This window comes from Musa acuminata, chromosome BXJ1-7 (genome assembly GCF_036884655.1).
Source record: "Musa acuminata AAA Group cultivar baxijiao chromosome BXJ1-7, Cavendish_Baxijiao_AAA, whole genome shotgun sequence".
NCBI classification, from domain to species: Eukaryota; Viridiplantae; Streptophyta; class Magnoliopsida; order Zingiberales; family Musaceae; genus Musa; species Musa acuminata.
The window spans coordinates 28,861,407-28,887,539 of NC_088333.1; the positions used below are offsets into that span (position 1 = coordinate 28,861,407).

At 38.6% G+C, this 26,133-nt stretch overlaps 2 protein-coding genes across 4 annotated transcripts in view; both read left to right on the plus strand.

The window, feature by feature from the left end:
- Nucleotides 1-6,387, plus strand: LOC135679690 (uncharacterized). Its single transcript, XM_065193672.1, has 4 exons — nt 1-190; nt 3,149-3,348; nt 5,105-5,565; nt 6,345-6,387. The coding sequence occupies exons 1-4, from the start codon at nt 1-3 to the stop codon at nt 6,385-6,387; spliced, it is 894 nt and encodes a 297-aa protein (XP_065049744.1).
- LOC135679012 (putative D-cysteine desulfhydrase 2, mitochondrial) overlaps nt 3,212-26,133 on the plus strand; it is a 25,528-nt gene continuing 2,606 nt past the window's right edge. Inside the window, exons 1-9 of one of the 3 annotated variants that reach the window (XM_065192345.1) lie at nt 3,212-3,348; nt 17,200-17,297; nt 18,816-20,367; nt 20,442-20,579; nt 21,607-22,041; nt 22,119-22,161; nt 22,228-22,590; nt 24,630-24,759; nt 25,717-25,878. In XM_065192345.1, coding sequence (XP_065048417.1) covers nt 21,703-22,041; nt 22,119-22,161; nt 22,228-22,590; nt 24,630-24,759; nt 25,717-25,878 — 1,037 coding nt within the window. In that variant the 5' untranslated portion in view covers nt 3,212-3,348; nt 17,200-17,297; nt 18,816-20,367; nt 20,442-20,579; nt 21,607-21,702. Of the gene's footprint in view, nt 3,349-17,199; nt 17,298-18,815; nt 20,580-21,606; nt 22,042-22,118; nt 22,162-22,227; nt 22,591-24,629; nt 24,760-25,716; nt 25,879-26,133 lie in introns of all 3 variants that reach the window. The other 2 variants (XM_065192346.1, XM_065192347.1) reach the window with 2 other exon arrangements.

The following is a 26,133-nucleotide window of genomic DNA, read 5'->3' on the forward strand; positions in this document are numbered from 1 at the left end:
ATGACTTTGCAGTACGGAGGAGTCGTTATCCCGCCGTGGAGCATCGGCGGCACTCCAATTAGGGCACGCAAGACGACGGCGCCCTTCGTAGTGGCCCTCTGCCATCCTCTCCACCGCGACGCCGGCTCACGCCAGCTGCGCATTCAACTCGACCAACTTCGCGCCGAGGCGGAGGCCACCCGCTCCAAAGGTAACCCTTTCCCTCTCTCTTCCTTATATGCGAGTACTACAAGATGAAACTGTGTTCTATGCCATGGTGTGATAAAAAAATTGTAATTTTTATGATTTCTTGACGAGGAATTCGCGTCAGGGAATCTGGATTTAGAGACCGGAACGAGCATATTAAGTCACGTATCATGTCTCTGCTTCTTATGTTACTATAATTTTGATGATTGAATATGTAAGGGGTAGAATTCAAGTCCAGAAGCAAATTTGTGGGAAACCGGCGGTATAAGTCCAGAAGCAAATATGTTACTATAATTTTTCTTCCTTTTGCGTATCTTGTTCAAGAAAATGTGACTGATTCTTGAGTAAGAAAGAGCGATAGATGCAGATAGGAAAGAGCAATAGGTGCCTTCACAATTAGTGTGACTTATACCAAAGTCCCAGAAAAATTGGTGAAACCTGATTTTCCCCTCTTTTTGGACACCCAATTATCCTACTAGATTCACCATTGATCCATAGGCTGTACTTTGTAGCTCAAAGCCCAGAAATAGTGTCAATATTGGATTCTCTCCTTCCTTATAATGGATTGGTAAATTTGGCAAGAAGGAGAAATTAGTAGCCAAATTTTGAGATGACTGCCCTAAACAAGAAATAAGATTAAAAAAATTGTTAACCAAATAATTTTCCCTTCTACATTCTTGATCTCCCTTCCGTATAACATAAGGACTCATCTATGCTCTCCCAACTTTCCAGTCCTTAGGTAACACCTACGGTCTGCTAATCTCCATGAAATAACTGCATATCTAATTAGATTCCATTAACTACGGAATAAGTCCATCCTAACTTCTATTGCAGCCCATACCAAATAAGTACCTTCCTAGATGCCCATGCATGCAAGAATTAAAATTGCATTAGTGTTTTCATTGTGTTTCTTAAATATCAAAAGGTTTCTGGTTTTCCAAGTACAACATCATATTTGAGAGACTGATGAATGTACTCAAGTCCTAAAGGGCTATTGGTTGGCATTGCCAAAGTGAAACTTTTGCTAGCATTAGGAGCACTAAAAGTTGTAGACCAATTATATATTCAATTTTCTCCCAGTTAATGTTTCATGTCTGACGATCCAATGAGAAGCATACCAGTTGTGTTCTTCCAATTATTTCACCTTCTGATTTGAATTGTTGAGGGGACTGCTAAGATTAAATGAATAAGAAAATTTCATGAAGTTCTGTGGAAATGACATCATTACTCTTCTTAATTCCAACTATGTGGTAGACCAAGTAGTCTTGACTATATGAACAATCCAAGCATCATCAGACCTAGCTTTGATATAGGATGAAATTTCAGCATAAATTAGGCTTCGACAGCCATGAAATTAGAGAACAGAATTTTCTGAAAATTTCTTATTTAATTTGATTTTGTAGAATACGAAACTCAATTGCATGGTTCGATGGTTGTCTTGTCCTTTATAGTTGCTATAATTAATTCAACACAATCATGAATACATTATGAATCTTTTTTGTTTCCTTTCATGAGATTGTAAATTGTAATTTCGTACTACCAACTCAATCTTTGTTGCAACTTCAGACCAACATCAGGGGCTTGGGGTTTTAGCAAGATAGGAGTTAGGGGTTGTATTGGTGTGACAACCTAAGGTTCACATCATTATTATTTAAGTTTCTTGGTTCATTCATTATTCTCCCCTCTATGCCATGTTGTTCCTCTCGGGAGAATGGTTTTGACACCAGCATAAATACAATCGTCTATTGGATCATGTTCAACCTCAGTAAATCTTGTGAGCGGAAATAATCTCATAATGTCATGACTCGATTGGATGGGTTAACCAAATCATTGACTTAATAAGACTAAACCACTGGCTCAAAACATTTATGCCTAATTTCTCAATCTAATTACTAGAAATCACACCATCAGTTAGTATTAGAGGAAGAAGAGGGAGAAAAAGAGGGAAAGAAAAGGAAAGGAATAGAGAAAGAGTAGGAGGAGCATTATTGATTGCAATTACCACATGCAACAACTATAAGAGGAACAAAAGAGGTGGACAGCGAGAGAGGAGGAAGAATGAGAGCTCAAAAAGTTGGATTCTATTATTGTCATTGTTGCATGACACTACTGTCATACTACAGAAGGATAGTGAGATAGAGGGGAAGCAAAGAGAGTGAGGAAAAGGATAATCATAAGTGTCTTAATCCTATGTCACACAAGATCAAGTTTCACGTAAGAATCCTCTCCAATTGTATTTTATAGTGGAAATATCCAATTCTATCTATATGAGCCCGATAACTGTCACCTTACATGGGGTCCAACAACCTACAACTACAGACTGCTCGATGAAGATTGGTTTTCATAACAATTAGAGAGTTTCCTAGCCATTTTTCCTCCCTCCTACTCTCCTCTTTCTCCTTTTAATTTTTTTAATCAAGCATATTTATAGAATATGATTGAGTATTTTTATTTCTTTTTTCCTCTTTTTTTTTCATTGTCTAAATATTTTTTGATTTGTCTTGACCTGGTCGTTTTTTTCTGACCGAACTTGATCTTAAAATATAACCTTGGATACGATCATTATTTTAGAGTTAGATATGATGAATTCACTATTGATCTTAAAGTATAACTTGGCTACGATCATTATTTTAGAGTTAGATATGAAGAATTCACTATAGGCTGGTGCTTCTTTGGAGTAGCAAAGGGCCAGCCATCTCAGGAATCTGAAGTACATATTCTTAATAGGAACCACCCACGAGGTTTTTGTGTGGTTTCCTCTGCCATTGGGCATTGTCAGGTGTTAATCTAGCTACATTTCTGTTTCTTATAGTTCCCAAGTATTCTTTCTTTTTCTTGTGAACATGTAAGTGAAAATCTTCTCAGGTGTCGCACTGATTGACCATATTTTCAACTAGATTGAACAATATTTATGGCTCATATGCAGATTATTGATACTCTAAAGCATTCTTTCTTGTGCCAGCCAATGCTGCACGATTGAGGCTCATGCGTCTAACAGAGGCAGCTGAGAATCTTCGAAGCAGAGCTGCTATGAGCATCCAAGTTGGAAAGGAAACTGAGGCAAGGGAGCTACTCATACAAAAGAAGAAGTTGATGCAGGCCTTAAAGAAATCAAAGAATCGCATTGAGGTTCTTGATAAACTTTCATCAAAGATTAATGAGGTGAAAATTCTTAAGTTTGTTCTTTTTCTTCTGATATTTCTTGTGACTACATTGAGGTGTTCGATAAATTTTTAGCAATTATTAGTGAGGTGAAAATTCATGATACCACCAACTCATGGGAGGTTAATTGTGCATATTCACCTTATTGTTAAATAAGTTTGGTGTTTTCCATCTAATATTTTTTTTATCACTATATTGTTTATTGCTTTATTTTGTGGAGAAAGTATAGTAATTTTGTGTTATAGGACTCATATGAGTTCTTGTAAAGTAGTCACAGCAATAGGAATCCATGAAATTTAAGTCAGTCCACATGCAGGACTACACACATGATGTGAGCTTGTATTTTCTGGGAGGACCCTCCTTGAGAATTACTGAATTTATAAAGATTGTAGATATAAATTAGTCTGACACGGTTTGCTGTCAGAAGTTGCACTCATGTCTGAGCCATAAACTACAAGTGATATCCTGACAAGCGTAGGTTGGTTCTTGTTTTTATTTTTCATTGAAGAAACTGGATAAGTGATATTAGTTCATTCTTTTTTATTCTTGCTTGTATTTGGATCTTAAGTTGGAGATGTACTTGTGTTAAATGTTGAAGCATAGCTTTCCACCTTTAAGGTCAAAACACATCAGAATATCTGTTTCCACTTGTGGTCATATAATAATCACTACCAGCCACAATAAATGTACTCTTTGGTCTTGTGGAAAATGTGTTCAATCTTCCAAAGGTCGTTGCAGTCATCCACAACATAAGTAGCTGGGTAGTTGGACGCCGCATTGTCATAGACTTGGTGGGTCTTGCATAAGTCATGCAGCATCCTTGCATGTCCGTTCGCAAAGGTTAGTCTCCCCATAACCTTGCAGGGTCCCGTAAGGACCTACAAAAGAGAAAGCGGGTCAATAGAAGTGTTAAATTTGGATTCTACAAGCATACAATTTTGTAAACACTTGATAGACAATGGAAAATATAAAGATAGACTTCGCAAGCTTTGAACGATTGTGCAATAAAGCATCTAAGGCAGTCTGCCATGCGCAAAAGTCCCCATGCATAAGTGCCCATATGACACTATCATAGAGCCAAGCGACAAACCAACTCAAAACACGACCCATCTAACCTTGTGCCACCCGGCTAACTCCAAGATGCTGAGATAGCTAATATTTTTGGTGGAAAACATCCAATGGCTGCTAAAGGCCTTGTTTTTGGGTTGTTTTGCCTCTATGTCATTGCTGCACATATGCTCCATTTACAAGCTTGAAATGGAAATATAACCCAACAAAAAATAAGGTTACCATGCATACTATAAGCTGTGCTATGTTTATAAGCCTAAAACAATAACGAAACCCAACCAAAATGGGGCTGTTAAGCCCACTGCAAGCTCCTTATATATACTATATAAGACATGAACAAAATCGAAAAGCACGACATACAGAGACATTACGTTGAACACATTCCTTATGAACTGTCCATGACAACACGTGGTAGATACTAGGAAGTAAGGTTTGCATACATGTAACTTGCAGCCTAATAAAACTTCTTTGTTCTGCACCTCTTGTGCATTTAGGGCATCATCTTACATGCACATCATGGCATCTTCTACACTGGCAATCCTTTATTTAAATTATTGTGGTTATTATTTCCCAGGAAAGATCTTCTGGCTATTCTTAAAGGGAATCTTTTTACAATTTCATCATATACCAATTTTGTATGTTAAATCAGCTCTATATGGTGGACTTATGTGGGAAAAAACTGCTTTAGGCAATTTCTCTGAAGGAAACACAACTAATTGGACAAGTTGCCATTCAACCTGAAGATAACATATCAGATTCCTGTCGACAGATTCATTTCGTCTCTCCAAAAGAGGATACTGTTGAAGTATCAAAGTCAAAAGACTCTTCAATTTTATCAGAACAATGTGAGCATCAAGATCAAGATGCTGGAAATTATGAAGACAAACCATCAGGAGATAGTGGACAACCAACTTTTCTGGCATCTGTGAGCAGTGACATGTCGAATTTTCCGAAGATGGTTGACAGTTCAGAAGGCTTCCATGAGCACATACTCGAGAATATTGATATGCAACTTAAATTACTGGAAACAGACATTGAAAATTTCTTAAGGTCTCAATCCGTGACAGAAGAAACCAAACAGAAGCAGATGAATGAAAAACTAGAGAAACTATCAGAGATACTCAAGGATGTACTCAGCATCAGAGAAAGGTAAGTTTTAATTGACTTGTGATATTGCTTGTAGTAGTATCTGAGAGGTTGTATTGATACGTCCAAAGAAGAAATATAGATGCATTAATCATACAATGTAAGCCAATTAGCATTGGCTGTTCGAGGAAAGGTAGAGAAGACAGTAAAACCTTATTCCAAACATTATTAAGAGATCAATAAAACAAACACGAAAGAGGAAGGGGCATTGATCTACTTGCAAGAATAAGTTCAATCGCTTGCCCATAGGATCGGGGCGTTTCAGTCTGTAGGTTCACCTTTCCTAGGCTACCGATCCTACCTTTTGTTCTCAATACCCTGTCTTCCACTCTTTCACTAATGTTTATTAGCCCGCCGCTAATACTATTGACTATCAGACACAACTATTGACTATTAGATAGTAAAACCTCTTTCCTAGGCTAATACTATTGACTATCAGACACAACTAACTATTAGATAGAATTCCACTCAAAACTATTAGTGGCAGCGGTATGATGTTAGAGACAGGAAACTTAGAGTCAGAGACAGGACTGACAGTAAGAATAATAGCCGGGAAAGGAGGACTAATATAGAAAACACTAGTGATATTATTCTCAATTGGACTCATAGGCAGGGAAAGATTCCTATAACCAATTACAAATAGTTAGAATAATACTGTTAACTTTTATTGTTTATGTAGAATATAAAAGCAGAAAATTCTTTGGAGAGCATTTGATAGGCTTTTGCAAAGGACATTTTTGTTGGTTACCATCATTCTCAGATTGATGTTCTGCTGATCTCAGGATCGCAAACATGGTGGAAACTAGAGCAGATGATGGGAACTAAAGCTGGGAATTCATGATGGTATATAATTTCTCATGCTTTCTAATTTCTTTTGCATTTAGTTTGCTACTTTGGCCTTTTTGGTCTTGCGGGATAGACACTAGGTATTGCATATTTAAAGTTTAAGCTATTGTATATTTTTATACAATGAGTTCAGTTAGAAATTACTGCTAATTTGGTTGTCCTGCTAAATTTCCCATGCAAAATAGTCAGATTTGTAGAGGTGAATGACAGTAGGATGGAGGTCATTCTTAGGGTATATTGACAGGAAAAATTTTGGTATACGTGTTGACATAAGCAACTAGAACTCTAAGATTATCTGTAGAAGTTTGATATGGTAATGAATTTATAAACTGATTCATGAATGTTAAGCCTCAGTGTTGAATATCAGATTCCTTTTGAGTGGTATGGCTTTTCCTTGAGTCATACTCGTGTATATGAAGAACATGGCAGATGATGTGAACATGGCTCCAAGTGTGCCTTCATTTGGTGTTGCCTTGGATTGCTCCCTCACTTGATCTCGCAGTACGTCCACCAATGCATTACCTCATGCGAGATCATGTGATGACTCCTCGTTGCTCGCTCAGTCCATTGAGCTTTGTGGAGTTATTGTCTTGAGGTACCCCCTCTTTAACATATGCAGTTCGTTGCACATGGTTCTCCTTCTGGAGAACCGGGACTTATCCCTCCTGGATATATGTCCTGTTGGAGCAACTTTTGTCTTCGTATCCTTCCCTTTAGAAGTTTCGGAGACCACCATCCCCTTGGACTACTCCGCCTTGCTGAGCAAACTATGTATTGTTTTGCCCCCGCCAACGCACTTGCTAGATTGCGATTGCACGCCAATACAGCCCTCGTTGCATCCCTCAAGGCCTAGCAACATGTTGAACTTGTTGCACACTTCAGCCTCCCACGGATGTATCTTTTCCATGCCAAAGAGAGTTTCAAAGTTCCATGGCGCTGAGTTTCGATCGTCTTGGGATGGCCATGAACATTCCATCATCCATATACAAACCATTGCATGAAATCGAATTCTTTGAGTTAGCAATTCCCCTTACCTTTATGAGCTTTGCACAACTCGTTCGGTCATTGAGCAACCTGTAACATCCCATTAGTCCCAGATCGGAAGTGGGCAATGTGTATGATTAGCTTATAAGGGCCTGATGAGTGTACTACGTTAACTCCCGCTTAAGCATTTTGCTCCGTGGTTGAAGGACCAAAATGGAGTTATTGGCCAGTTGGCTCATCGGACTCGGGTCGTGACATTTGGTATCAGAGCCTACCTAGCATTTGGGCAGGGTGAGAGGGCTCGAGTAGGAAAGGGCTACCCGTGGATGGAGTCGAGAACTCATCATGGCGTGGAGCCACCACTGAGTTAAACCTCACATGCACTATGCTAGGGTTCGATCTGGGTTATGTCGGGCCTTGACGAGGACGTCAAGCTAATTGAGTTGGGGATATTGTAACATCCCATTAGTCCCACATCGGAAGTGGGCAATGTGTATGATTAGCTTATAAGGGCCTGATGAGTGTACTATGTTAACTCCCGCTTAAGTATTTTGCTCTGTGGTTGAAGGACCAAAATGGAGTTATTGGCCAGTTGGCTCATCAGACTCGGGTCGTGACACAACCCATCTCACTTTGCACGGTCTTATTCTTTACCAAATGCCCCGCTTACCTTAAGCACTATCAAGTTTAGTTGCCAACGTCGAGTCGTAGCTCGAACTCAGCCATCCCAACCTTTGTGCGCTATGCATTCTTCCCAGCTTGCTTGTTCTCGTGGTGCCTCTCGTGCGAAACGTTGGCCATTCCTTTGAATGCTAATCTTGGATGCCCACTCCTCTGAGCGGCTCCTTTCCCTACATCTCCATGCCCGTTTTCCTTAAACGGTCGCGCGTGCTGGCTGCCCTAGACGTAGCCTCGTCCCCCACGTTTGTATGCTATGTGTTTCTAAGTGTGCTTGTCCTGTTCTGACACCAAATGTCACGAACTTAGTTGGTTTTGCCTAAGTTGTGCGGTACTTTTGCGTATTCGTCCGTAAAGGTCAGCCTCTCCAAAATCTCCTATGGTTCCTAAGGACCTATAGAAGAGAAAATGGGTTAGAGAAAACGTTTTACCCAGGATCCACAAGTAACCATTTCAGCAAACACTTTATAGTTAATGCAAATTATAAATATAGACTTTACAAGCTCTGAATGGTCGCACAATAAAGGGTCTAAAATGGTTTACTACAGACCGAAATGCCTATATGACATAATCTTCGTTTACAAGCTTAAAACAGCCACCAAAGCCAACCAAAATGGGGTTGCTAAGCCTATTGTCAACCCTTTATATGCTGTGCAAAGTATGAATAAAATCGAAAGACACGGACATACATGAGCATTACATCAAACACCCCATTTATAACTTTGTCCGTGATAATATGTTTGAGTGAATCCTTTTGCAACCAATCTGGCTTTGTATCTTTCAATAGAACCATCGACCTTATATTTAATAGTAAACACCCATTTGCTTCACATTGGATTTTTCCCCTTTGGCAGATGCACCATGCTTCAAGTATCATTTTCTTGAAGAGCTCTCATCTCCTTCATAATTGCCTCTCTCTATTCTAGAATTAATCTTATATATTTTTTAGAACTTCTAAACCATACAAGTGAGTTGTAAAAGCCTGGCCGGAGACAATCTATTATAGAACACATCTTTAGATATAGGATGCATTGTACAAGTGGAAATGAGAACATCAAGATCCAGTGGCAATGAGAACTTCAAGATCGGAGGAAGGAATAGAGTTACCAATGTCTGGATATGGTTCAGACTCTTGGTAGTACTCAGGAACTTTTCTAGATTCCACTATCTTGAATACACACGAGCAATAATAGTGATGACTCTCCCTTGAACTAGACTGTTCAATAGCAGGTTGTGGTGTCGGAGATTTGGGTTTAGGAGTATCAACGGGAATAGCTGGTTGTTGGCTAGGTAGGTTTGGCAGAGGGAAAAAAGGAGATGAATCTGACAAGGAAATAGGGATTGGTAGAGATAGTTCCAGAAACAATTTTCTTGGATAGAATTCTCCCCCTGAAGAGGATTGCTTGGTTTTCAAAGAATATGATATCTATAGTGACAAATATATTTTTCAATATAGGATCATAACATTTGTAACTCTTTTGAGTTGGGGAGTAGCTAGTGAACACACACTTTAATGCACGAGGTTCAAGTTTACTTTGGTGATGGTTATGAATATGGAAAAAAATAATGCACCAAAATATCTTTGGTGGAAGAGAGTTAAACAATTTTACATACGGATAAATGATCAAGATTGTTTGAAAATTAAATATTTTGGTAGGCATTTGATTAATCAAATATGAAGCAATAAGAATGACATCTCCCCAAAAATATTTAGGAACACAAGTGGTAAATAAAAGAGAGCATGCTACTACAAGTAGGTGTCTATTTTTTCGTTCTGTACATTTTGTTGGGGTCTATCAACACATGAAGATTGGTGGATTATTTCAACTCTGACAAGTAGGAACCAAAAATGATATTAAAGTATTATCTACCATTGTTAGTTCTTAAAACTTGTATTTTTGCTTGAAATTAATTTTGGATCATGGTATGAAAGTTCTTGAAAGTTTTTTCAGCATCATATTTTTCTTTTAAGAGGTAAACCTAACATACTCTTCTATGATCACCAATAAATGTTATAAACCACTTGGTTCCAAACAGATTTGTCACCTTAGAAGATCCCCCAATGGCACTATGTGTAAGACCAAATGGTTTGGATTCTTTGTAAGGCCGAGAAGGAAAACAGTGTGATGGTGTTTAGCAACTTGACAAATTTCACATTGAAATAGTAAATTGTTATTATTTCTGAACAATGAACGTAAAAGCTTCTACAAATAAAGAAAGCTTGGGTAGCATAGTCTATAGCAAGGTTTGAAATATCGTACCATACCGGTGTTTTAACATTTGCTCGGTACGGTACGATACTGTATACCGAGCGGTATATCGTTCGGTATATCGGACGGTATATATATATATATATATATATATATATATATATATATATATATATATATATAAGATTTTTTATATAAAAAATATTTTTATAAAAGGTGACGCGACGTCGCCTTAAAAAAAAAAAAAAAAAAAAAAAAAAAAATATATATATATATATATATATATATATACCGTTCGGTAACGGACTGTCACGGACAAACTTCTAAACAGGATGTTTGATATAATGCTTATGTATGTCAGTGTCTTTTGGTATGTTCATACTTTGCCTAGCATGTAGAGGGTCAGTCGAAGGCTTACTAGTCCCATTTTAGTTGGGTTTGGTGGCCGTTTTAGGCTTGTAAATAAAGGTTGTGTCATGTGGACACTTGTAAGAGATTTTCGGTCTGTAGTGGACCATTTTACCCTTTGTTGTGCAACTGTTCAGAGCTTGTAAAGTCTGTTTGTAATTTGCATTGTCTATGAAATGTTTACTTGTGGATCTCGAATGAGGTGTTTTCTCTAACCCGTTCTCTCTTTTGTGGGTCCTGAGGGATATGGGAGGCTTCGGGGGAGGCTGACCTTTGCGGACGGACACGCAAGGGTGCCGCACGACTTAGGCAAAACCAGCTAAGTCCATGACAGATGGTATCAGAGCGGGACAAGCACTCATAGAAACACTTAGTATGCAAATGTGGGGGACCTAGCGGGGCTGCGTTGAGGGCAGTCAGCACACGTGCGACCGTTTGAGGGAAAACGAGCATGGAGATGTAGGGAAAAGGAGTCGCTCGGAGGAGCGAGCACCTGAGATTGACATTATGAGGAATGGCCAACCTTTCGTGCAAGAGGCACCACGAGAACAGGCAAGCTTGGAAGAATGTGAAGCGCACAAAGGTTGGGATGGTTGAGTTTGAGCTACGGCTCAACGTTGACAACTATACTTGATGGTGCTCAAGGCAAGCGAGGCGGTTGGTAAAGGATGAGACTATGCAAGGTGGAATGAGTTGCTCAGCGATCGTAAGAGTTGTGCAAAGCTCACAGAGGTGAGGGGAATTACTAACTCAAAGAATTCGGTACTCATACATGGGCTTGTATGCAGACGATGGAATGTTCGCGGCCATCCCAAGGCGACTGAAACTCGGCGCCATGGAGCATTGAAACTTTCTCTTCGGTATGTGAAGGATACGTCCGTAGGAGGTTGAAATGTGCAACGAGTTCAGCATGTTGCTAGGCCTTGAGTGGTGCAGCGGGGGCTGTATTGACGTGGAGTTGTAATCTAGCAAGTGCGTTTGCAGGAGGCAGAACAATGCATAGTTTGTTCAGCAAATTGGAGTAGTCCAAGGGGATGGTGGTCTCCGAAACGAAGAGAGATGTTGCTCCAATGAGATAGTTATCCAGGAGGGATAAGTCCCGGCTCTCCAGAGGGAGAATCATGTGGGATGGACCTCACATGTTGAGGAGGAGTACCTCAACAAACAAAAACTCCACGAAGCTCAATGGACCGAGTAAGCGGCGAGGAGTCGTCGCATGATCTCGCTTGAGAGAATGCATTGGTGGATGCATTGCGAGATCAAGTGGGGGAACGACCCAAAGCAACACAAATGAAGGCACACTTGGAGTCGATATAAAGATCGGACTCAAGGGAGGGCTGACTCGTGGAATGGTGGGCGCGAGGGCCACCATCAACTCAATGAAAAAATGAGGAGCGGAGCAACTTGGGTGTAACTTAGTAAAGTACCCAAGTCGCATGAAGGGAGCCAGCATAGAAGATAGACCATGGAGCGGAGGCACAGTGCTTTCCTTGGACAGAGGTCAAGGACATGAACTCTTGCAGAGGCAAGAGCAGGATCATGTTGTTCCATGGGTCCTTCATTCTGACAAAGTGGACTCATCTTGCATGATGCCAAGGACGAAGGGAGCTTCTGGGCACATGCACCTTATCTCGGAGAAGCATTTGATGGAGGAACTAAGGCGACTCAACTTGTAGAGGCGAAGTTAGGTTCAGAAGGCCTTAACACAGGACAAGAGAACGCGGAGGTAAGTACTTTTGAAGAATATGCCATAGTGTTGCCATTCAAGTTGCTATGAAGGAAGCGGTGCATAGCGACGATTGTGCTGGTAGGGGCAGAGGCCCAAGATCCAAACAATGGTGCACTAATTGTAGTGAAGTCGGGGAACTTTGGGAGCTACTAGGCGACGGACTGTCCTAGAGTGATGCTTCATCTAGGTGTAACCCAAGAGTGGGTGGATGAAGGTCGATTGCCAAAGGAGCGAATAAAATCGAAGGTGGAAGAAACCCTGCGATGTATTGGCAGAGGCCACACATGGAGGGATCACAATTCGAGTACATCCCACAAGGATCATAATGCAATGGAGATGTCACCAGGAGGCGACATGGTGCAGTGGATCGTGGTGGAACAATTCGTGGCAATGCGATACACATGAATGAGTCCTGTGAGGGGCTAGATCATATGGAGGTATGATCGGGAGCTATTGGAAGCTCCACTTTGGCGAACAACACGACGGCAGGAAGGGCTATGGATTCAAGGAGTGAAGGCCATGGTACAGCAGAGGCGGGTTTTCCGTGCGTGCATCGAATTTTGCATCGGATGAAAGCCTTGGTCATCAGCATATGGGGGCTGTGTTCCACCAAGGGAAAAGTTCGAATGCAAGTACCAGTGAGTCCCATGGGAGGGACTTGATCATACAGAGGTATGATCGAAGCAGCTGGAGAGTTGGACTGCTCCAGAGCTCATATTCGCTTAAGGGAGCCCGATAAGTCAGAGGACAAGGTCGAGTAAGCGAACGTTGCTACCAAGGAAGCTAAGGATAACAGAATCGGTGCAAATCCTACAACGTGATGGCAGAGGCCATGCATGAGAGTTGCAGTCTGTCTTTCCATCGACTAAAGGGAGCTGCTTGAAAAACACATAGGTGTTGAAGCAGGGGGTCGAAAGGGGTGAGGAAGCGACGACGAGTCCAGAGGGACTTAGCTACCTAAAATCAAGCATCAGTTAGAATGGAGGTGGACTCGGAGGAGTGCCACAGAGACATATCTACTGATTGTGAAGAAAAGGGATGCAGATGCGAGGCGACGGATAGTAGGGCCATGGGCATGACAGCGCTATGGTACCGTAGAGGCGGGACTTCCGTGAAAGTCATTGATCCCTTGCTCTCATGGAGGGAGAGCGCTTGGTCGTGAAAGGGGCCGAGGAGGTGGAGTATGCAGAGGCAAACTCCAAGTACCGAGATAAGGCTGAAGGGCAGAGGCCAAGGAACTTCATAAGATCGGTGTCAATGAGCTTTTCATCAAGATAACCGAAAGTGAAGGGCTTTGGGTCATGCAAGAGTGCACGACCAAGGAACGAAGCAGGCAGTACGCGGTGCTGTACTTTTGCTACTCAGTGGAGTAGGCGGCAGGATTGATGGAGAAGACGATACAATCCCAGAGGCGACCAGATCTATTAGAGAATTACTCCAAGTTGGGGTGAAAACTTCCTACATTCCAGAAGTTCGATGGCATTGAGAAGGTGAATCATAGTAACTAACTCAATGCAAGGAGTGCAAACATTTCAAGTGCTTCAGAAGTGTGAGCAAAGAGCCGATGAAGGCCAGTAACCAGTTCGATTCATAGAGTACAACTTCGAGGAGGCGGGCGAAGTCAAGTAACCTTTGCCTTCTTAACCCTTAAGAGAATGAGCAAAACCGAGTACCCCAATTTTCTTATCTATCCAGCAGAGGAGCTTTGCATTGGTTCAAAGACTCTTCGAAGATAATAGAAGACAATAGTTGTCAAATTCTCACCATTGGTGATCAGTGCTACTGAGAGTAGAGTATCCGCCTCATTTTCCAACAGAATGTCAATCGAAAGCGGAAGTGATGCGAATCTACTTGGAAGTGACAACTAAGTAAAATAATAGTCGATGAGCAAATTTTGTGGAGGAATGATCAAAAACTTTGAAAGTTTGCGAGGCGATGCTCGTTAAAGCTCCAACAAGCATCCACCCAGTTCAAGCAGCATGAGGCATTTGAGAGACTGGCGCATAGTAAGGACGGTATTTTCCTTCATCTAGAGGATCCGTAGGAATCAACATGGATCAACACAACTCAGGCAACCCCACACCAGAGTCAGAGTCATTGGTGAGTTGAAGTAACATGGCTGATCAAAGGTTCGACTACTCAAAAACAGCAGCGGAGAGAAGTTGGGAGCCAGGAGGCGCATTGCAGCTGGAGCAGAAGATTGAAGACTCAACAAAGGCGAGGAGTTTCAGTGTCGACAAAGGCTTCGACGAGGACGTCGAAGGAATAAGTGGGGGAGAATGTCACGGACAAACTTCTAAACAAGATGTTTGATGCAATGCTTATGTATGTCCGTGTCTTTTGGTATGTTCATACTTTGCCTATCATGTAGAGGGACAGCCAAAGGCTTAATAATCCCATTTTAGTTGGGTTTGATGGCCGTTTTAGATTTGTAAATAAAGATTGTGTTATGTGGATACTTGTGAGAGATTTTTGGTCTGTAGTAGATCATTTTACCCTTTGTTGTGCAACTGTTCAGAGCTTGTAAAGTCTGTTTGTAATTTGCAATGTCTATGAAATGTTTTCGGAAATGTTTGCTTGTGGATCCCGAATGAGGCGTTTTCTCTAACCCGTTCTCTTTTTTGTGGGTCCTAAGGGACATGGGAGGCTTCGGGGAGGCTGACCTTTACGGACGGACACGCAAGGGTGCCGCACGACTTAGGCAAAACTAGCTAAGTCCATGACAGAACGGTTCGTGTACCGGTCAACTGACGGACCAGTACGTACCGCCCGCTACGGGTGATATTATTCGAAACTGTATACCTTGGTCTATAGTGCCACAACATTATTTCACTACTAGTAGAGGGAGTGTTATTATTTATTATTAACTGAGCTTGTCCATTCCAAGTAGTGTCCTCTTTAAGAGAATAAAGTTCTTCACTCTCTTTAACACTGCTAATCGTCCTCCTCGAACACAGGTCTTGAAATTCACAATGAAAAGAAGAGAATTTAGCAACACATCGCAAATCCTTTGTGAGTTTGCTAATAGACAACAAGTTACAAGACAAGTTCGGAACATAAAACGCAGAATTTAGTGTAAAGGAATCTGAAATTGCAATCGTGCATTTTCATGTTATAGAAGAAAGTGATCCATCAACAACTTTTATTTTAGAGTTTCTAGGATAAGGTGTGTAGGAGGAAAACAAGTGTGAAAGGTTAATCATATGATTTGTTGCACCTGAATCTATGATCCAAGGAGCCTTAAGACCAAAAGAAGCATGCAAAATTGTGAAACAATTATCTTTTTTGGCCAAAGAGCAAGATGATGAAGGAGAAGGATTAAGATTTTGGGATTGTTCAGAAACTTAAACAGTTGCTCAATTTGTTCCTTACTGAATAGAGGCATTTTGTCTCCTTTAGAGATGGTGGCAGATTGATAGTTTACTTAAAATCCTTGGCTATTAGCCTTATCTGGAACTCGATTGTTCTTCCAGTTTGCTGGTTTTCCATGAATCTTCCAGTAAGTTTCTCTTGTATGTCTTAGTTTTTTTTCAAAAATCACAGTAAACTTTGCCTTTATTAACTTCCTTTGATTACGTTGCTCAACATCAGCATCAGCAAAAGAATTAATTTCAGCTATCATAATAAGTGCAGAATTTTCTGCAACCACAGATGGAGTAGAAGATCCCATCATGACATGTCTTCTACTTTCCTCCCTTCTAGCTTTGGAAAATATAGCTTGGATAGATGACAATGGATCCTTCTACAATATCCTTCCATGGACTTTATCTAGTTTTTTGTTTAAACCTATCAAAAATTAAAAGGCTTTAAGCATTTTTATGTATTGAGCACTATCAACAGCACATGACCACTCAAAATCATAAAAAATATTAAGCTCTTGTCATAATCTCAAATACTTGGGCTGAATTCCTCATATTTGAATACGTCTCAACCACAGCATCTCATAACTCCTTTGCTATTGGTAAAAACATGTATATTTGATCAATTTCTAGTTCCATAAAGTTTATTAACCATGATATGATCATGGAATTTTCATTATCCCACACTCGAACTTGAGATCATCTTCTGCAGGTGTTGTGATTGATTCGATCAAATAGTTGATCTTTCCTCTTCTTTGAATATACAACTTTGCGGACTAAGACCAATGAAGAAAGTTTTGTCCGTTGAGTTTATGCATTGTAATCAGCAAGGATGGATTTTCACCTAAGTTGTTTGTTGGAGATGGAAGCAATGGTTTCATCTTCTCTCCTCCAAACATAGTAGTGTAGGTTCCTCACAAGCAAACAAGAAATAAGAAATAGTTGGTGCTGATCCGAAGAGTAGCTAAATAGAGGAAACTTTTTTATCAATTAAGGCTGAAAGAAAGAAGAAGAACGATTTCTCTAGGAATTGGGCTCTGATGCCATGAACACAAGAGAATATAATTTTTCTTATTCGTTTTTTCTTTTTTCTGTATACAAAGGAAGACATACATAGGCTGATTACAAATAATTGATTCTATACAATATTTCATTCTACTCTATTTCCTATAATATGGGATGCTTTGGTCTTGATTGAGTGGCCCAAAATAGGGGATAGATTCCCTTAATTTTGGGATTATAGAATCCCTTAATCATGGGATTTTCTACAATATCATTTACTTGTTTGGCTTTAATCTGCATATGTTTTTGGCATGTTTTTGTACCTTTTGTTTGAGTTAATCTTATGCATTCAATATTCTTTCTTGTTTATATTAATTTTTCTTCTAAATGTGTATATCTCAATAAAACTCTTTTCTAATAGATGTGTGAAAATGGGGAGAATAGAAGTGAGAGGACGTGTAAAGTGAAGCACTAGAAGACCAGTGCAACAAAACCAAAGGCTAATCCTGTATCATATAGGTAACTAGTCCAAGTTCATTTATTTAAAGAGTGAAAATTTTTATGCAAGTAGAGAAATTTTGTTGAACAATCAAGCTGATTTTGGCTTGTGGCAAAATTTTTTATCATGTTTCCATTGTAAATAAATTCATACTTTCTCCGAAGGAAAGAGATGCCTGACCTGTCATCAAAAAAGGAAGGATCATGAGCCTCCATGTTACTTCTAATGGAATGATATTATGGAAGTGAACAAGGAAAAAAGAGAAAACAAGGGATAAGGCAAAAGGGGGAGCATACAACATAAAATAGTCCGACATTCCTGACATGCAATTAATGTGGACAGTGATAATTTTAATGGCAAAAAAATCAATAAACCCTCTCATTTAACTGTAAACCCCAAATATTATCCAAGGAATGTTCATCACTTTTCTCTAACCAGGCTTATTTAAACCCACCATGCTTTTAGTTGTAAATCAGTGTGATTCATGAGTATACATGTAAGCTGCATGTTTTGGAACGTTTGAGGGGACATTCGTAACTGGCGGAGCACAACAAAGCTTCCCACCTGCTGAGTAACAATGGATATTGATTTAGATCTAGCATGTCTTGAAGAAAACACTTGGTCTGAAGCTAGTTATAATGGAGAAACCCAGTCAAAAATCCATATTTTTGCTTGGTAAGTAGCCATTTACAAGGTGTAGACTATATTGGTTTTACACTACCATATTAAGATAAGGATCATGATAGAGAATGATCCATTATTACATTTAGGTTGTATACTTGCACCTAAAATATCAGACAATTGAATCTGTGGAGTCAATAATCGATGGAAATATTCAAGAGATGTTCATATCATTAATTAAAGAAAGGTTCGACTCTAATTGACATGTGAGGCCTTATAATTGTGCTGTTAAGTCTGAATTGAATCTGTTGGTAGTTTGATAATCAATGCAAATATTCTGGATACATTCATAATATAGTGGAAGATTAAATTTTATTCGGCATATTATAAATTGGATAAGTCTGTATTTTACTGATCATGGTAGCTTGGAAAGCAGCTTTGAACAAATCTAAGAATCAGTACTTAAGGGGGAGCCACACCAAGAACCTTTCCAAATTTTACTATTTCTACTCACCCCAAAACATAAGTGAATGAGTGTGTTGTGGCTCTTGCTTGCAGCATGTTTTTCTGTAAGTACAGCCAAACAAGGTGATCACAGTCTTTATTCCAATTACACCTGTGAATACAAAGGTAGTTAATAGACTTTTAAGTAGCATGCTCGCTTCTGGGATTAAGATGTCACCAGCAGTTGCCCATTAGGATGATATTTTGATGTTTAAGTGATAAGATGCCAAGCCCTCTTCTGGTTTAGATCTATTACTGTATGACGAGGAAACCTTTGTATTTCCAGTTTCTGTCCACAGGAAGCATTTTCAAACTTTGTCATTTACTTTGATGTTTAATGAATTCCCATGTGTAGTTTGTAAGATATATAAGGATGCAGTTTATGAACACCAAGTGCCTTGTGGTGGATACAGTTTTTGCTTGCTGAGGTGCCAACCTGCTTCCAGTAATTAGTAGAAGTGGCAACTGATCATGATCCGTATGGTGTTTATGGTCTCTAAAGGGCAGACCAAGACAGTTCCATTATCTGGAGTGATCCAAATAGGTTTGCCAAAGTCAACCCTCGACTCTGTGAGTAGCTGAGATAAATCATTCTGGACTAGCATGATTTTTTTCAGGTAAAAAATCATTGGAGTATGTGAAGCAGTCTGAGGTTCTTAAGTTGCTATTGGCCATCCTGGCAGAATACGATTGCATCATCAACCAACTTGATCATATGAACTGCCCCGATTACACATTCTATTGCAAGCCCTGAAAATAAGATCTCCCTCCGGCCCTGCAGCAAAAGGTGACAAAGGTCGGTGAAGAGGAAGAGAGAAGTTGGTATTAAGTGAATCACCTTGCCTTGATTCCTTCTTGCATCTATACCACCATCCAGAAAATCCATGCATGAAAATTGTCGATTTGTTTGAACAAAGAAGAGACAATCTGACTTGTTTAGCTCCAAATTTGGGAGAAACTGCAGTATTGTGCCTGAGCCAAATGCCTTTTTATAAGTTCAGCTTCAGAAAGGTACGGGTTTACGCTCTAGATTCTCTTGTAAGGGGTTAGATTATGCGTTGTCATGAAATAATCTCCATCCCATCTGTGCTTAACAAAGTCATGTTTGTAATAGAGGATTTTGTTAATATGTTCTCAACCTCTTATTTTTGTTTTTTTTTCTTACAACATATTGCTTTAGATTGCCATCATTTATTTTTCGATTAAAAGATTTGGACAGAAATATATGCTAGACAGTAGATGGCCATTTTTCATGGTACATTGGAGATTATCTTTGAATGCTTAAATTCAACATCTGGATATTGTAAAGAATTCCATATATATTCATAAAAGCCAGGAGAAATAGCAGTCATTTTATGATTGTATCAGGTCAGTTGGATGAATGCAGATCGAGTGTTATGTGGTTCTGTAATACAAGCCACAGCCTAAGATACAAAATTACTTACCAAGATCAGGTGCTATAGTAACCTTTTTATGAATGTGTTTTTTACATTAATCACTTTACTAAATTCAGCATGAACTTATACGTAGAGCTAAACAAAAAAGAAAAAAGAAGAGACTATTCTGGCACTCTAAATCAATCAAATATTGACGCTCACCACCATGTAAGCCTTTTTGTATCTAGATTTCAGTCCTGTGCTTACACCTTTTTGAATATAGATTTGGATACGATGTACGTGTGTTTTTATTTATTTATTAATCTTTTTAGTGTTCAGTATAGCAGCTGACAACTCCAGTGAGCTGAATTAGGTACTTTTTTGCACCAGTTTTGGTAGTTAATTGATGCTGGCAAATACATGCATAATTGTTTTTTCACTGAGTTGAATTTAGAAGTATAAGTTCAAGCTCAACCTACATTTGCTGGAGCTACATCCAATGATGAGAATTCACATTTGGATTCTCCTAATGGTTTTGGCGGAAGCTTCTGATATCTTTGAACCTTAGCACCACATTAGAAACTTCAAGGTAAGTAAGATGAGTATTATTACAAGTCATTCAGCGATAGATGTAGTTGGTTGTTCACAGCTGGGTATCGACAGGGACATTTCCCGTATGGCGGCAAACGGCATGAGAAAGGTGTTGCCATCTTTCTCGAGCCGTCAGACAATGCAAATTGATGCATCATATGGTTGTTCATTGTTTTAACAAGTTAATGTCCAACATATTAACCCTATTTGGTAAGAAATTCTTGGAATATGTCTACTGTTATGGTTAATGTCTAAGATTTTGCAAACTTGCATGCAAGTAAAAGTGAATTGAGAGATCAATGTGGAAATTAGGAGCTACAAAAATTATATATATATATATATATATATATATATATATATATATATATATATATATATATATATATATGTATATATGTATATATATATATATATAATAAGATTTTAGATGTTTTTCAAAACATTCGCTTCTTTTATTTTTTTTTTCAAATAATATCTTTAATTTTAAAAAAAATCTAGAATATCTCTTAAAATTTGCTCATCAATCTTTTTTGTTTATTCTTTTAATCAGTTTCCAACTGTTATGAGGTTTTCATTTGGCTCGTTTTATAGTATTTTTTAATAACATTTACAGTGTTTTATTTGTGTATTAAAAATATTATTAAAAAATACTATAAAATATCATCATATTAAGCCTTTTTGATTGTCATTCATCATAGATAATTATAATATCATATTTTTAGGCTTCTAGCCAGTTTGATTGAGGTTAAAAGTCTATTTATATTATTTATAGTATTTTCAAATAGATTTTAAGTGTTTTTGTTGTGATGGCTAAAATACTGTGGCCACAGACTAAAAAACTGTAATAAGTGAAAAAAATTTTGAGGGATGGTTTGAGTATTTTTAAAATTAGGGAAAATAAAATAAGGGTATTGATTGAAAAATAATTAAAATATAAATATTTTTTAGAAAAATTACCTAAAGATTAATATGTAAATCTATACGTGGATATTTTGAATAAAATCGATTTAATGTTATTTTCAATAATAATAAGGTTTATATTTTAATGTGACTTGAATAATTGTTTTTTTTTTTTGTTTAAACTTATCTCTTATCTGCTGATGATATATATATATATATATATATATATATATATATATATATATATATAATATTAATTTTTGAAAAAAAAAATTAATATAGCAAATGATGTTTTGATTTGAATATGAGATTTATTCTTTAATTTTAAATTTACCAGGGAGGATAATAGAAATGACAGCAAAGACAAAAGGAGGACCAGAGTCGTCAAACATACGCTGCTGCCACTTCGAAGCGCGCAGTCGCGGCGAAGCGGATGTTGCTGTGCCGGTTCACAGTCCCACCTCCACGGCCGCGGCCCCTTGTCTCGAGGCTTAATCTCGTCCGCCGCTGCTCCTCTCTCCTCCACCGCCAGTGGATGCTGCCCTCCCCGGCCGCCCCAATCCACAGCATCTCCCTCTCCTCGTCCTCATACTCCAGCGACCTCGCCCCCGTCTTTGGTGGCCCTGCTTCGACCGTCGAGGTCAGGGACTTCGATGCCCCGTTCTTCTACTTGATCCGGGACGACCTCTTGCATCCCCTGGTCAACGGCAACAAGGCGAGAAAGCTCGATGCCCTCGTCCCGCTCCTCCGACGCCACTCTGCTACCGACCTGGTGATTCCCTTTTGGCGCTTGTCTCATCATTTGCATCGAAATCATGAGCATTATTGTTTTCATGATTTCTTTGGTAGGTCACTTGTGGAGGCTGCCAAAGTGCTCATGCCGCTGCTGTTGGTAGGATCACCCTCTCTCCCTCCCCTTTCAAGATTTGAACTTGATTGTCGATGGGCTTTGGTGCAGCTGTTTGTTGTGCGGAGAGGGGGCTAAGGGCGCACCTGTTGCTGAGAGGAGAGCAGCCGGAGGTGCCCACCGGCTACAATCTGGTGTCGTTGATGTATGGGAGCGTGAGCTACGTCGAGCGCTCCACATACGCGAGGAGGGAAGAGATGCTTCTGAAGCACGCCGAGTCGGTTGCAGGTGGTGAGGGGAATGTCCTCTGGGTGGATGATATTCTGAAGAATTCTAATGGTTTGAATTTGGAGGAGAGTGATAGTGTGCCTATGGATGGCCGTGGAGATCCTCTTTCGGAGTGTTCAAGTGAAACGAGTTTGAGAAGAGTTGTGATTGTCAATGAAGGTGCTTGCAGTGTCGTAGGATTATTGGGTAGGCTGATTTGATCATTATCTTGAAAGCAAATTCTCTTTGATTAATGTCATCGAACGAATCCATTCTTATGCTTGTGAATTCAAAAGTGCTTTTATTTGGTCCTTAGGTAGTATGATCATTTCATGTAATTCCTTACATAGTGTTTGTTCCATTTCATATGAACAATATGCCATATTGCATTGGTTAATAGAATTGGGTAGATTTATGTGGTTCATACATATAGTCATATATTTCTTAGCTTACAAACTTTCTTTTAGATACATATTTTTATCAATAATAGGGAAGCGTATTTTTTTTATCAGAATCCATCTTCCTTTGTCTAATCACTGATGAACTATGAAGGACAGCGTTCTTGAGTTAATCTATATGCTACGTGGTTGTTACCCAAAGAGTCTGTATTGCAAACACTTTATCAGAAAGGTTTCACAATTTATACAGCTTTGCTAGTAATGCTATGTTGTTTATCCAGCTTGTAATCTTAGTTTCCTGTTGTCAATTTTCTGTTTTGAATAAAAAACTCATATATTGTCAATCTCTATATGTTGCATCTATCTCAAGGATCCAACTTTCCTCTAGAACTCAACCTCTCATACACAGGGGCAGCCATCATATGATTGGATATTTTCCTTTACAATCTAGGCATTTATAATTCACATGGTATACTCCATTGATAAAAGCTTTTTTCAACTTGTTTTAGTTGGACAATGTCTGCTCATTGATTCAGTTGGTGTAGTTCCTCTCTTCCTACACTTTTGCAATTTTAGTATCTTATGCATGATTTTTTTGTTGTGTTCTAACCATTATTACGAGCATGCAAGGTTTAGAAAACTTTCGCTTTTTCTGTTTTTACAGGCCAAGTAATTTAGGTTGCATGTTTGAGTTGTTTTTGGGAATTCAACATTGAAAAGATAATATAAAAGAAAAATATCAACACTTGAATGAAAGTTGAAATTTATAGAAAACAACAAGTGGTAACCACAGTAGCACATTAAGAGAAATAATGTACCATTCAATACTGAAATTTATACTCTTTGGAAAGATAGATATTACTCAACTAGTAATAAACTGTTTTTCAGACAAGACCAATTTATATCTTACAATCTTTCTCTCAATAAATTCCCTCATCACCAGGTTTTGTAGTCTCTTTGCTAACTTTGCTGCCAAGTTTACCCATGTTGGCACAATATTTTTCCATGCTGTACCAGCACTAGATAATGTGTCACCAACCAACAAACTGGGTATGCCAGTAGCACTTAAATGCTTGGTTCTATATTCATGTCTAACATTGAAAAAGTATTTCAAAATTTTGAAGAAACAAGTAACCATTTGTGCCAATTCTTAAAAAAAAACTAATTTTCCAATCAGCTTCTGTTGAAACATACTGATGTTGTTAAATTTCCCATGTGTTAGCTGCATCTTCAAATCCTTATAATCATCATGTACATATTTGCATATTAGCTGTAATATATAAGTAGGTAGAAGATTTTTTTTTCCTTCAATTTTAAAAAAATTGTGCATGAAGTGTTTGCAAAGTGATTTGTGGATGAGATCATAATTTATGAGAGGCTGGAGAAGAAGAAATGTGAATAATAAATGGATGAAACCAAGATAAAATGTTATTATTGTTATGTTCGTAGTAGGTTTGAATCTTGCATGTGAATAATAATAGCATCAATTCTTATGGAACCGAAGTAGCATAGATGCAGTTAACCTGTTCTGTTGTTCTTCTTTGCCCCCTTTAAATGATGCATATAGTAACCCTGTTAACACTATTGTATCTTTTAGTGGTTTATCTCTTTCTTCTATTTGCTCCCATCTACAGCTGACATTTTGTAGCTGTATATTCTTATCTACTAAGTGATATCTACAATCATAAGTCAACATATTTTTTTATACATTAAAGAATCAAACTTACAGCTCTTATTTTGTCATCACTCCTATTCTCTCACATTTATTTTGCAAGAATTTGATGCTTTATACATCAACAGATGACCAGATATCTGCACCAGACTGTCTGTTCTGATTTTATCTTATAGGTATCATCCGGCTAGTGAAATACCTTTCTCAAGCTCACGTATTTGGAAGAGATCAGCAAATTGTTCTAGTCCTAGATTCGGGTACTGGAACAACAGCTATTGGTTTAGCTCTGGGGATCATATATTTTGGGTGCGCTCAAAATCTTAGTGAGGTTTTCTTTTTCCAGACATTACTTTTCTGCTGTTCAAGTTTTAGTTATCCTGCTTTTTCCAAAACTGCCTGTTCTATTGCACCAGTAGGAAACCTTGAGAGAGTTCATTTAGTTTGGACTGGAAACTTATGTAGTTTTAGACATTAGATATCAGGATTGAAAGTTTGGTTTGGATTTTGAACTCAGAACATATGATGCAAGGGCAGAATATTTTGCTGCATTGCTGATCTCATTACCTCATTCCATTAATAGTCTGGTTGACAATTGGTTTATGTCATGTTCATGTCAAGTGAGATGTGTTTACCGAATGTGGATTGTCAACACAAAGCCACTTGTATGATAATCATGTCACGACATCAAACCTATTCAATTCGTCAATTTGCAACACAATCTATTCCATTTAAGTCAATTTGCAACCTTAGATTAGGTAAAAAATGTAATGGTAGCATTGCTTCACAATCCATTTATGTTTCTTAGACAGGACATGATAAACTTGCTTAACCTTATCAACAGCATGATTTCCCTTTATTATACAAGTATGGTGTGTGTTTAACTCATGTAGGACAATTTAAAATATTTAATGTTTTTATTAATACTCAATTCAGATCAGCAGGTTCAAGTTATTGAGTCTGAACCCATTCTTATTTATCAACATTCTATTGATCAAAACTGAGTTAGTTCCAAGTGAACCTGGTAGGTTCACATCAGTTCATATTGGGTTGGCTGACACTGTCAAGAATTATGCCTTGTGCCTATCTACTTTCATGCTGTATCATCTCTTCCTTTCTGGCCCTTCTGTAACTTTTGGCATTTGGCTGTATTGTTGCTATGTTTTTATGCTTGTATCATCATTGCATAGCATATTAAGATCTGATAAAAAGTTGTTTTCTGATCACATTTCTGCTCAATGCAATATTTTCATTTTTTTTTAACAGGCTTCCATGGAGAATAACTGCAGTCACGCTTGCTGATAGCCGAGACTGGTACAAGGAGCGTGAGAAATGCCTCATATCAAATTTCAAGAGTATTTATGGGTTAGAAACTGTTGAGCATAATGAGGGAATCATTCACTGGGTTGACCGTCTTCATCCGAGGAGGTGACTTTCTTCTTTAGATTTTCACCATTGTTTGACTACGTTCTTCGTTGCATTATAATGGTCTTGAAAAAGTTTTTTGCTAGGAATTCGTCATTCTAATAGTGCTTGCATTATAATAGTACTAATCTTCTTGTACCTCCATTGTATTAATGTTTTGTTTGACATGAAATTAATTTGTACAGAAACTAACTCAGTAATCATATAATGGCATGAGAATATTGTATTTGCTCAGTTTTGATGTTCGATCATGAAAAA

Bases quoted from the DNA above. Each gene is read 5' to 3' on its own strand.
- LOC135679690 (XM_065193672.1), top strand. From the start codon at position 1: ATGACTTTGCAGTACGGAGGAGTCGTTATCCCGCCGTGGAGCATCGGC. The intron at 3,349-5,104 runs GTGAAAATTCTT...AAACTGCTTTAG, and splicing joins TTTCATCAAAGATTAATGAG to GCAATTTCTCTGAAGGAAAC. The intron at 5,566-6,344 runs GTAAGTTTTAAT...TGCTGATCTCAG, and splicing joins GTACTCAGCATCAGAGAAAG to GATCGCAAACATGGTGGAAA.